Source organism: Podarcis melisellensis (assembly GCF_964234715.1).
Source record: "Podarcis melisellensis genome assembly, chromosome: 5".
Lineage (NCBI taxonomy): Eukaryota > Metazoa > Chordata > Lepidosauria > Squamata > Lacertidae > Podarcis > Podarcis melisellensis.
In genome coordinates, this window is record NC_138537.1 from 54,428,729 (window position 1) to 54,442,121 (window position 13,393).

At 41.3% G+C, this 13,393-nt stretch overlaps 1 protein-coding gene across 1 annotated transcript in view; it reads left to right on the plus strand.

The window, feature by feature from the left end:
• Window positions 1-10,235, plus strand: part of HTRA1 (HtrA serine peptidase 1) — a 43,689-nt gene extending 33,454 nt beyond the window's left edge. The window contains exons 4-9 of the mRNA XM_081912787.1: window positions 2,266-2,460; window positions 3,662-3,694; window positions 5,312-5,426; window positions 5,793-5,850; window positions 7,114-7,209; window positions 9,519-10,235. Coding sequence (XP_081768913.1) covers window positions 2,266-2,460; window positions 3,662-3,694; window positions 5,312-5,426; window positions 5,793-5,850; window positions 7,114-7,209; window positions 9,519-9,687 — 666 coding nt within the window. The 3' untranslated portion in view covers window positions 9,688-10,235. The remainder of the gene's footprint in view (window positions 1-2,265; window positions 2,461-3,661; window positions 3,695-5,311; window positions 5,427-5,792; window positions 5,851-7,113; window positions 7,210-9,518) is intronic.
• The last annotated feature ends 3,158 nt before the right edge of the window (window positions 10,236-13,393 follow it).

Below are 13,393 nucleotides of genomic sequence, written 5' to 3' on the forward strand. Positions count from 1 at the left end.
ATCTGTCTCTGTTGTAGTCTATAAAACACCATGCACACCTGGTGGTCCTGCTTAAATTAATGGATTAAATAAATAACTTCAAATTAAGTTCCTTCTTTGAAATTGGTGTTTATCAGTTGTCAACAAACTGACTCATATTAGACTTTTAAAAGCACTGTGATATTTCGCCTTTGTTTTAGCTTCAGCTCATTTTAGTCACCCTTCCTTTGTCATTCAGAATTTATAGTTGCTGTTAATTCTTTTTACGAGGTGGGAGCATTCCTTTGACATGTTTTACTGTAGATTGTTTCTAAAATGCTAACCACTCTTTGAGTTGATCCAGCAAGCAAGAGACATTTATGACTTGCAACAGGATTTTGGATACGCAGCCTATGCTGGATTAGGACCTGCATTGGCAAAAGGATTCTGTTCACATGGTTTCTGGTACAGGGATCATGTATACAGAATTTGGCACTGAACTGGTAACTGTGTGTGCAGAACAAAATGTATTAAGTCATGTCTGCCAATAGCTGCAGCAGTGATTACCTTTGCAAACCATTCCCCCTTTCCTCACCTTTCCGAAACAAATGGTAGCTGCTAGTCCTATTAATGCTTAGGCAATTAGACATGAATGAAAAGTCCACTGCTATGCATGTATATCTCTGGGTAGCACCAATATCACTCTAATTTGCTAACACAACACAGAGTTTTCATCCTAATCTGAATTTTTTAGGTCCTTTTGGTCGTTTGGTTTTTTTATCCATTCCCATTCTAAGAGCCTTTACAAAGGTAAGGCTTAAGTTACACCACTCTGTGCTGTTTATGCAAATGTGTTCCTGGTTATTGTTCATGGAAGAGGCACTTGTAATGCAAATGAGCATTTTCCCCATGTAGCACTCCAGATGTCACAATATTTGTGCTCTTTGACTTAACTTTAGAGTTCAACAGGCTCTCCAAAAAGGAAAAAGGGAAGCCCGCTTTTACCTTACATAAATTGATGGTGATTGCCATGTTGAGGAATAAGAGGAAACTGACAAATGAGTGTCTCACACATGTTCATTTGAGGATTTCTGCCTTAAAATGCCTTAAACAAAAGATACAGAACTTGGTCTCTTCTGGAAACTCTCTGTACATGACACATTCTGCTTTGCAAAACTGTGTTTTATAACATCTGCTGAGGAAGGGAGTTTTGCAGCTGATTTTGTTTTAACCCCAGAAAGAGAAGGCTAACTCTTTCCAGAAGGCATGTTGAATCCCACAGATGATCTTGAGCCAAGTCATACAGTACTTGACTTTGAACTAGTGTTTCACCAATATTGGCCCAGGCTTGAAGACTCAGCACAACTGCAAATAATTGCATTACTCACCAACTATTTATTATATAGCTCATTTTCTTGCCAAAAACAACCCGAAGCTATGAAAATATGCGTCTGTCTCTCAGGAGATCTATTACACTTATCAGGGTTTGATCTGATAGATAAATCGCTTTAGATAGATCACAGAAAACATTTTGTTTCAGGATTCCCACCCCACCCCCTCTTCTCTCTGCCTCAACATAATATTTCCCTGCTTTAGAAGTTTTGTGGAGATTAACAATAAGTGCTATGCTTAGGGTGTTCCAGTTAAGGGTGAACTGGCCTATAAATAATGCTAATTTATCTCTCTAAAGGGATGGACATATTCTTTTGTGAAAGATGTCTGCAAGAAATACATTAGTTTAAAAGGATTAGATTAATATTTTATGACTGGATATTTACTTAGTTTGCTGCTTTGCTTTTTTTTAGCCACATCAATGGGCACAACAGTGGAAAGGACTTTCTGAGAGATGGGGCCCTTGGCAACGATCAGGGCTCCAAGAGGGAGAAGTGCCATCGCTTTAGCATTTCTACTGAGACAGCAACATATCCTGAGCCAGTGGTTGTACTTGGCTACTGCTGAACCAGCAACTGAGCCATTTGCATTTGCTTCCCCTTAGACAGTTCATTAATCAGACACTAGAGTTTGCCATCACCCCAGAATTTACCTGGACTTTTCTATTCTCCTTCCCTTTATTTGTCTCCTCTTGTGCTTCTACCTGACAAACAGTATACAATGCAAAATTAAAATACTATGCTAGAAGTGTCATTAATATTATTTAATGGTTTAATTGTTTAAAGTTGCCATTACATTTACCTGATACAAGAGGAAAGCTAGCTGTGCTTTTATCTTGATTCATTGTTCAAGTTACTATTTAAGTTGCTTGAGTTGCTATTGACTAATGATTACTTTGACCCTCTCTATTCTTAGGGGAAGTTGCCAGTCCTTTTGCTCGGACGTTCAGGAGAGTTACGGCCTGGTGAATTTGTGGTTGCAATTGGAAGTCCATTTTCTCTTCAAAATACTGTGACTACTGGAATTGTTAGCACTACCCAGCGTGGAGGCAAAGAACTGGGACTTAGAAACTCTGATATGGACTACATCCAAACGGATGCAATTATCAATGTAAGTCACTTTCCACAAAGCCATTCTCTTGCATTCATGGTTCTCATCTCAAAATACATTCAGATTCTGTTGCTGCCTTGTCATTCATCCCTATAAAGTTGATGCATTAGGATTGGCCAAAATTGTTTCTTGGAACATGCAAAGGAAGCAATTTGCAGTGATCTTTCTGGTTGCTCTTTAAAGAGAATTATTAAGTGCAGGCAATGTTCATCAGAGGTCTTTAAAGATCCATCAAAGAGTTTGCCAAAATATCACGTTGCTGTTCTTTTGTTGGCTTTTTTTTAAAGAGACAAGCTAGTTTTTGGACTAATAAGACATCAACTTTTAGTGCTTCTTCTGCTAGCCTTGAGAGAACAGGTAATTCTCAGGGAGAATTCTCGGTCTAATTCTCAGAAAGTTGTGCTAACTTCCTGTAATCTAGGAGTGTACAGAATTAAGAAAACAGACATATTTTTCTAAGCTTCGTTAGCAAGGCCATCAAATAAAGGAATCAGTGTCTAGCAGTTCTTAGACTAAAAGAGAGGCAAAGGTGACCAGGAACTTTACTGGGGGGAAAAACAGAAGCTCTAGACATGTTTAAAGAAAAGCATCAAAATTATCACTGAAATTTAGTGGTCTTTCAGATAAAAGAATACTAGGTAAAAGACCTCCCTGTCTTGTTTTATTCGATGAATGGCAAAACTGAATCCCCTGATTTAAGTACCTCCACACAGGAGAACTTTATTTTGGCTGCTATGGTAGTTTGTTTGGTCTATGGTGTGCTTTGGCAAGGCTTCCATATCAGCCCCCTTTGAACTCCCTGTTCCTTCTCCAAGATCTTGGCTTCATGCTTTTGGGCCCTTCCGCTCATGAGATTGCATGTGCTACAGTTAAAGCAGTCTGCATTTTCTTTCAAAGTGTCATGCCTGGATTGTAAAGGTTTTTCTTTTCCCCAGCCTAACAATACCAGAGGGGGTCTGTTAATCCTTAGTCCGTCATTGCAAAGTTTAGGCATTCTAGGCTACAGAAACTATATCAAGTTTATTCCAGCCATGTTTGTACAGTAACCTCTTCATAAGAGGATGCTGTGCATAAATGAATGTGAACCCCTCCCTCCCAGAATGTTTTGTGCAGCAACTCGTATTTCAAAATGTAAAGAACTGTTGTAAATGGGGGAGAAAAAGAAAGATTAAAGACAATTTTTCTTCTTCTAAATTTACAGTACGGAAACTCCGGAGGGCCTTTAGTAAACCTGGTAAGAGTTCCTTTCTAATAGTACTTCTAACTGGTGTTTTGGATTTTACTATTGATTCTCTTGCCTCTCTCCCATCCCTTTCCCCCACATTGGTAGAGGAAGGCTAACAAATGCCTGTACAAACATCAGACTCATTAATCATTCTTTAATGTTGGTGCTGGTAAATGGTGTGATGCTTTTGGAGTTCAGTATTCAAAACATTTACTGGGTGCATATTTCAAAATGAACGTAATACGTAGCATATTTGCGTATTTTCTCAGTGAATAATAATATTCTTTGGAATCTTATTTCCACCCTGCCCCGAACTAGGCATATAAGAGGCTGAAATGCAGACTCCCTGTGTCAGTTTCTTATGTTTACCGCATGGTTCTCTCTACCAGCATGTTAGCCATATGATTCTGTGTAAGTCAGAATTAAGTCCCCAAGGGAGTCAAAGGGATGCTGACCCTTCTGGTATTAGTTTGTGATATTTCAGTGCCACTGTCTGCATAGCCAGTGGACTGTGAGCAACTCAAAAGAACATGGAAGACTTGAATTCTAATGCCATGAATATGACACTGTCTGTTGGCTTTGCTTTCTTTTGGCAAAATGGAAATAGTAGAGATTGGCTTCACAAAACTGATGAAATGTATTATCAAGATTTGGAAACCCCATTCTGTGAGGCAGTGAAAACTTTTGCATAAATAGTGGCACATGAAGAAGTTCAGCCAGTTCTTTCTAACATGCTAGTTTTACAGATAAACGGATTAGAGTCCTCTGAGGATTGCCTTGACGCCATCGTTGAAGTCTTCTGGTTTTTTAGTGTGACTTCACATTTTCCTCCATTGAAGGCTATTCGGAAAAATTATTATTGTTAAAAAGAAAGTTTTCTGTGTCATATCCTTTAATAGAACTATTGTTTATTCCAAAACCAAACATTCAAAATACCTGTAAGGTTCTGTCCATTTTGATTTTAAAAAAATAAAATAAAACTCAATTTAGGCCAGCTACGATTATGGACTACTTTTTTATTATTATTTCAATGCAACAGAGTCCCTTAAAGCAAACATGTTGAGTAAGTCTTGTTGGAAAAATAAATCTTGAAACCAGTTGAAGGAAAGTTTTTTGGTTAGTTTAAGAGAAAGTATCAAGCTGTTGTGCAGAGCATATTTTTGCAGCTAGAAAAGACTGGGGCGATGCCTGATCTCATAACCAAGTCGTTCCCTTGAGTAGAACTGTCTGTCCTGGTTTGCAACAGCTGTCTCAACTCTTGGGCAGTAATGTCCCAGTTCTGTTACCTGACTTTGAAGATGCCAGGAATCGAACGTGGAGCCGTATGCATAGAAGCATGTCACATTGAGCTTGCTTGTCTTGATGTTAAATCCTGGTCCTTTCACACTCAAGAGTCTCAAAGCGGGTGGGGAAGAAAAAGAGTGAAGGATGCTTTCACCCAAATGAAAGCGGGGGGGGGGGGCAGATTAAATTTTCCAGGGTACATTCAGTTCATGATCAGTTTAGGAACAGGGAGCTGTGACAAAGAGATCACACGCAAGGTCAGCAGCTCAGATTAAAGTGTGATAGAAATTGCAGTCTTCATTTGGGCCGCTCATGCTTACTTAATTATTCACACTACTGCAGGATGGTGAAGTGATTGGTATTAATACTCTGAAAGTCACTGCTGGGATTTCCTTTGCAATACCATCGGACAAAATTAAAAAATTCCTCACTGAGTCACACGACCGACAAGCTAAAGGTACTGTACTGTACTGGTAAAGTAAACCTTCAGTCCTATACACATTTACATGAGAATAAGTTCCACTGAATTAGTTCAATCCTACACATATCTGCTCTGAAGTAAGAGCCATGCTACACAGTATGTATACAAAAGTCGCAGCACTTCAAACTTCAGGAAAAGATTCTCCCACCAGCAAATCTTTCACCCTTGTGTGCTGGTTTATTATAATATTGTTTATGTGAGGTAGTGTTCAACAATACTACTTTCCATTTATATTCTGAAGTGGTATCTCCCACATCATTCTGCTTCCTTGGGGTAAAATGTCTCCTGTTCAGATGGGAAAGGCGAATCAACATAAATGCTACATTTTCCTTCTCAAAACAGGAAAAGCTGTAACTAAGAAGAAATATATTGGAATACGGATGATGTCTCTTACTCCTAGGTAAGTTTAAAAATTACTGTGGGTGTTTCTGGACAAGGAATATACTAGCCTGGAATTGCAACTCTTTGTTGACACCAGGCCCACTGGCTTGGCCCCAGGACGCACGCCATGGGGGCACATGTGTCCAACATCAGCACACCCTGTAGCATGCTGACGTCATATGCGCACGTACGTAAGTGGGGGTGCTGACATCAGACATGCAGGACCCCATGGCATGCACGGCCTCAGCGCAAAAAAGTGTGGGTGCCCAGCCCCATCATGGGGAATGTTGTGGGGGCTGGAGCACCCAGGGCTCCCCACCCACCCGGAGCCTATGGTTGACACACTTTTTATGGGGGAGTCACACGACGTCTCCTCAAAGTGCTGCCCTCCTTTGTTTTCCCCATATGACTTCCATCTTTTTTTAAACCATTGAAAGCCATCTCTCTCTCTTTCTTAAATACAATGTCTTTGATGAGCGGACAAAGAAAAGGTGCAATGAGGCAGGAGGAATGGTATACTGATGATATGGTTGCTACTGCTTCACCATTTCCTGTTTGCATTGTCCCTTTATCCATTACTTTTGAATGAGAGTTTTGCCAGTTCTGAGGCGCTGCTGAGGGAAAGATCAGCTGGAAACTCTTTGCATCATATATGTTTGATCATAACAATTGTTTATTATTGGATCATTATGTGTCACCATTCATGTACTGGATGATTTTCATTTATTTTAAATTTTCAGTTCACTTACATTTTGCAGGTGGGGAGGACATAGTTGGACCCTTGTTTATTTTTCTGGATTACCATTGCCATACACTGCAGCCCGTTTTTTTAATTTGCAAAGCCAACGGACAGGTGGTTTTCATCTTTTCCCTGGCAATTGTTAAGTAGCAGAGCTACTTAGCAGAAGAGCTAGACTCTGATATTCAGAGACATAGAAAGAGTTTACAAAATCTGCCAAAAAAAGGAGAAAACATTCTCTACTTGCAAGCTTCAGATGCTTTCTTAAACTCAAAGGCTTAGTACATTTCTAGATCTAAAGCAATACTGATTTCAAAAACCAATATAATTGCAAAATGAACAAATTGGTAAGGCAAAATTTCCTGTGCACTTCTGTGCAGAATAATGTTTCTCAATGGCAGCAGCATATTTTTCTTTCTTTCTTTAGACTTAGGAAATTTGTACAGGTTACGTCAAAAGTAAAAGAGTGGCCTCTGTGTTGTCTTGTTTTGCTTTTCTGGAAATATGTTTCTTATTTAACTTGATTGGGTTTGTTTTTCCTAGCAAAGCTAAAGAACTGAAGGAGCGCCATAAAGACTTCCCTGACGTCATTTCTGGAGCCTATATTATTGAAGTAATTCCAGATACACCAGCTGAGGCGTAAGTTAAAGAACCCCTTTTATTCAAAAACCTGCACCTATTCACTTAAAGGATAAACACCTAGCAGCCCTTTAACTATGCTGTTTAATGGCAGGAAAGTTCTTACCCTCAGATGACATCTGCCTGCTATTTCAGGAAATCTGTTGGTTTCCCAATACCATAAATCTAGAAGATGATTTTTGCCATTTTACCATTTGTTAGAGACATGAGCAATATTTAGAAGAGCAAGGGAGACTAATAGACTGTTTTTCCCAGCTGTTGCAAAAAGTTCACATGGCATGATCCCAAAAGTAAGCCCACAGTTGTCCCAAAGCTGGGAACTGACCCAGCAGTTGCCCTTATCACTGCTGCACTCAGTACTGCGGCTACAGTACCATGTGATTGTGTCATGCAGTCGCTGCTAGAACGGGGTGAAAGTTGTAGCTGCTGGAGTTCCTTGGGTAACAAGAATAATAATTTGTAGCTATTATTTGCATAGCATTTTCACAGGCCTCCTGATAGCACTGAGCTCCGCAAAGCAGACCAGTGCTCCTTTTGAGTTTCCTGTTTCCCTGCTTCCCGCAGCCCACACCTGAACTGGAAAGAAGATGAGATGGGGGGGTAGCTCTTTGCAGGTCCCATAGCAGGGAGAGACAAAGCAACACCGTATGGTCTCCGCCACCTGTTCCGCCTCCTCCTCTGCCTCCCCTGGTCCTCTTCCCTGCAAACGATCCAAACTTGTCCTCAACACTCATCCTCTTGATCCAATCTCCTTGGTCACAGCCCTTTTGGCAGTGCAGCCTGCTTTTATGCCCCACAGGTGGCCTCCTGGGGCGCTGTGCTCACTAGGTCTGCCAGTAAGGCACAGCCCACACCTCTGGGGCCATCTCTGGCCCATTCAAATTTGGCGGGCAATCCCGCCAGCCTCTGACACCAGCCGAGGCCAATAGAGACCATGCAGGGCTGAATTCCTTCCCTCCTCTGTTCTTGCGGCCACGCTTGGCCTCAACAGTCACCACCATTGGAATACAGTAAGCGCTCTTTTTTCCAGTGGTGGAATGCTCTCCCCAGGGAGACTTGCCTGGCACCTTCATTACATTTCTCTTCTTCCGGAACCTTTGGCTAATTAAACAATCTATGGCCTTTTAAATGGGGGTGGGGTGGGAGGTTATTATTTTTGTTTGTTATTATGTTGTGCATTTTTGTGATTTTATATTGTAAACAGCCCTGTGTTCTTTGGATGAAGGCGGTATAGAAATAATAATAATAATAATAATAATAATAATAATAATAATAATAATAATAAAAAAAATAAATAAATAAATAAATAAATAAATAAATAAATATAGATGATGATAGATAGATAGATATAGATAGATAGTACCCTTCTCTTGACCCAGAAGCACATATTTCGAATCCTTGTGACCCCCATGCTCATTTCTTAAAAGGGGGGGTTCTGTGCCTCGTTGTTGCACAAGTAGCTTGAAATCACCCGTAATTTAATGCATGCAATTTAAATGTTTTTATTTGTCCTGCATACTATGCTTGTTTTCATGGAGTTGCAATAAGAGAGAGTGAAATAAAACTTTCTCACTTTCACTTTGGTGTTCCCCCTTAAGCATCATAAAATGGCAGTCCGTACAAGAACTTCTGTGGGGAGGGGGGAAACACTTCTGAAAGAAGTGCTTGTGTAAGGCATTTCTCTGCATGAGACAGTAGCTTGTGACTGCTATAAACTGATTATGTTTAGGGGTTGAATCATGTCTCATCCCGCTAGCTGGGTTAATGTTTCCATAACTCAGAGCCAGAATTTGTCTACAAGAAAGGGCAAGATGATACAGGGAGAAAGATGCTGTATCCTCTTCATTTGCCTTAATGCTGTCAGTGACTTCTGCCAACTCTGTTCAAACAGCACCATCCAGCTTGATATATGGATTTATTCTTGCTGAATAAGCTCAACTTTGATTTTTCTGTCACCATTGAATGCACATAGGTTAGAGTAAGGAGAGGAGCTAAGGCTACACCACCTAGAGAGCACGTGAAATCTATTTTGTGCAGTAGCACAAAGGAACTAGAAAGGCAAAACTTTCTAAAAAGGATCTAGAAAGGCCCCAGCTTTTCAGAACATGTTCCTGCCATTTGTCCTTTTGAATAGCTTCTCTCTCTAGGTCTCTCTATCTCTCTGTCTGTCTCTCATCACCTGTTTTGCTAAAGATCTGTTGTATTCTTGCTTAAGCGTTGTGGGTTTGGTATCTTGGGGGTGGCTGTTACAGAAAGCAGGTATGTTTCTTGCAGTTGAAGTAATTATTTTCCACCTCTTTGTATTTCAGCGGAGGCCTGAAAGAAAACGATGTGATTATAAGCATCAATGGGCAACCAATACTCTCTGCCAACGATGTCAGTGACATTATCAAAAAGGACAATACACTCAGCTTGGTAGTACGTAGGGGCAACGAAGACATTATTTTAACAGTGATACCTGATGAAATTGACCCTTAAGTAGAAACATGAGCTGGATTTCATGTTATCTGTTAATAGCAAGCAGTGGACTGCTTATATTATCTCTGTGCTGGTACAGGAAACATTAGACTTTTGACCAACAACCTGCATGTTCAGTGGAAATGTATTGGCCAATAAAATAATTTTCATGTAGTTCTGAGGTACAAAACTGATGCAATCTTCAAGATGATACTTCTGTTCTCTATGTATGCTTTGTATTCTCTACAGGCTGCTCCTTTTGTTCATGTTATTTCTGTGGTCAACATCTGATCCCACCTACGTTGCAAATGTATTACTACTTTGAACCAAGGCTTTCCCAAAGTTAAACCACAAGTAAACCATACATTGCATTGGTGGTTCCCCCCCCCTGTAGCTTTAGTCTTCCTGGAAATACAACTGTTTATATGAGTGACAGATGACTAACATGTTTGAAATGCTCACTTGTACACACACAGCCCAAGTGATATTTCCTTACTGAACCCATGCTGATTTTTTTTTAAAAAAAGAATACTTGTTTTCCTAGTTTAATTAAAATATTTCCAATAGTACTGTTGTTTGTGTTTTCCCTGATGAAAATTCATTTCTGGAAGGACGTTGTCCCCCCCCCTCCCTGTGATGCCTCCTTGACCCAAACTCTATGCACTGCATATAGATAGAGATATATAATTTCATTACATATCCTGGCAGATACAAATGGGTTATGAATGGCTTATGTACAACTTCCAATCTCACCTCTCTTCACTATACTCAAAGACTGATGTTAAATTTTTAGAACCACATTTGTCACATTGATGGGAACCTTTGTGAAGTGGGTCCTTAGCGAGCCCTATGCAGGATTGCTTCAGATTGCAATTTTGTGCATTTAGAAAGAATACTAAGAGTGTAGTAAAGCTTTTGTTTACTACTGCCCATGGCATGGTTTGTTTGTTTTTGCTATGGATTTTATCAAATTGATTTAAGAATATGAGAGGAGCCCTGCTGGACCAGACCTGAGGGCTATCTGGTCTAGCATTTTGCTGCACAGTGGCCTCCCAGGTGCCTATGAGAAGCAGAAAACAGGACATCAGTGCAAGAGCCCTCTCTCTCTTAGGCTCCCCAGCATCTAGCAAAGCATTCAGGTCAGTGGTGATCATTATATCCTGTGGTAGCGAATTCCATAGTTGTAACCATGCATTGTGTGAAGAAGTATTTCCTTTTGTCTGTCCCGAATCTCGCTTGATGATCAGGCCGACCACGGATTGTGATTTTATTTTTTTTACATAATATTGCTATTGAATTAATGTGCTGCATATGCATAGATTGACCTTAGTAGTTAAATGAGCATTCAGCCTGTGGCTCATTCTAGATTTAGAAGGCCATTCATGTGATGATTCAGTCAATGCATATTAATGTAAGGTTCAAAAGACAATGTACTGAACTGCAGGCACTGCAGATTCGTTCTAACAATGCGCAGCTTACAACGGCAGTCCTTTACACCCAGTGCCATACTTCTGGAACAGCAGTTTTCCAAGAGTGCACTGTGGTTGTGCAAACAAGTGGAAACTTGTAGTATAAGAGACTTCTGAATGCTGCGTCCCTAGTAGGTTCATACACTCTTAATAGGCTGTGCTGCTCCAGTTCACCCATCACATGCCAAACAACTGGAAGTCAGATCCTGTAGCTAGAGGCAACTCTCAGTCTGAAAGCAGCTTTGCAATTGCACTCAGATTGGATTTTATTGCATTGACATATGATTGCACAGGTGCAGAGACCCTCGTTGTCTGTCTTCCTTTCTCTGCTTTTTAACACCTAATTAATTCTCCTTTGAAACTGACAGTCCGTGACTCAGTATGCTGACTAATGTAACAGGATTCTTATTCCATTTCAACTACATAACACAAACATTTCACACACTAGGAGGATGTGTCCGGGTAGAATGTTGCTTTGCTGCTTTCTACGTGGTGGGACATGCCTTCCTTGTGATCCTATAATGCACTGATGGAGAGATGGCAAATAGGACAGGTTTTTTTTTAAAATTGGTGAATCAGTTCCAACCCTGTGGTTCATACCTAAAAGTGCCCCGTAAGTTGTTACACTTAGCATCTATTTTCTTCCTAATCATGTTTTTATTATTAGCTAAAAAGGGTAAAGGTAAAGGACTCCTGACAGTTAAGTCCAGTGGCAGACAGCTCTGGGGTCGCGGCGCTCATCTCGCTTTACAGGTTGAGGGAGCCGGCGTTTGTCCGCCGACAGTTTTTCCGGGTCATGTGGGCAGCATGACAAAGCTGCTTCTGGCACAAGGGAACACCAAAACCAGAGCAGTGCACGGAAACACTGTTTACCTTCCCAGCAGAGCGGTACCTATTTATCCACTTGCACTTTTTGGCATGCTTTCAAACTGCTAGGTTGGCAGGAGCTGGGACAGAGCAACGGGAGCTCACCCCCTTCGCGGGGATTCAAACCGCCAACCTTCTGATCGGCAAGCCCAAGAGGCTCAGTGGTTTAGACCACAGCGCCACCCGTGTCCAGCAAAGGCTCATATTATGAGAATCTATCAAAACAGTAACAGTTTGGGGATTTCCTTTTTTTGGTCAGGATTAGTCTATCATAGACACGGGTGGCGCTGTGGGTAAAACCTCAGTGCCTAGGACTTTCCGATCGTCAGGTCGGCGGTTCGAATCCCCGTGGCGGGGTGCACTCCCGTTGCTCGGTCCCAGCGCCTGCCAACCTAGCAGTTCAAAAGCAGCCCCGGGTGCAAGTAGATAAATACGGACCGCTTACTAGCGGGAAGGTAAACGGCATTTCCGTGTGCTGTGCTGGCTCGCCAAATGCAGCTTGTCACGCTGGCCATGTGACCCGGAAGTGTCTGCGAACAGTGCTGGCCCACGGCCTCTTAAGTGAGATGGGCGCATAACCCTAGAGTCAGACACAACTGGCCCGTACAGGCATGGGTACCTTTACCTTTAGTCTATCATATGACTTGGCTTTTAATCTTTCTGTGCCCTCTCTGAGGAACCTGGGTTCATCCCATGGTTTGAATTATTCCAGTGGTAAGAGCACAACGGGATCTGTGCATATATTTTGAAAGAAAGATGGAGAGAATAAAGGAAGTAACAGGAAATGCTTAGAGAGCAACCTATATTGCCACCTAGTGGGCAGTAGATGGTCTTTCACTAGGTGTTTTGGCAATACCTGGAGTTCATTGTTACTCTGAGTTACTTATAAGTAACTTGGGTAAAGCTTAGCTTTACCCAATCTGGTGCTCTCTTCATCCCTGACCATTGTCCATGTTGTCTGGGGCTGATAGTTTCTTACTGTGAGACCTGGCTGTTGGATGAGATGGGTTCTTGGCCTGATCCATTGTTATCCTCGGAGTTGTCCCAAATGTCTGTAGTGTGCCAGAGAGGACTGTAGCATATTAATTATTGTAGGTGAAGCAATGTGTCGTTTATGATTTGCATGTCTTTGACATGTGCAAATAGTGGATTCCAGAAGGGTAGCCCTGTAAATGTTTCTGGAAGCACAATTAAGAGTCCTGTGGTACCTGACATTTATTTCAGCACAAAGTTTACATAGGCAAGAGCCTGCCTACTTCATTGTACACAGCATCTGATCATGCCTCAGATGAGGAAGGCAAAGGGATAAATGAATCTACCAGTCTTGGGGAGAAATCTAGAGTGAAGCACAAGTTGTTGTTAGGTTGCATGATGTTCAGATGTGTTAAGCT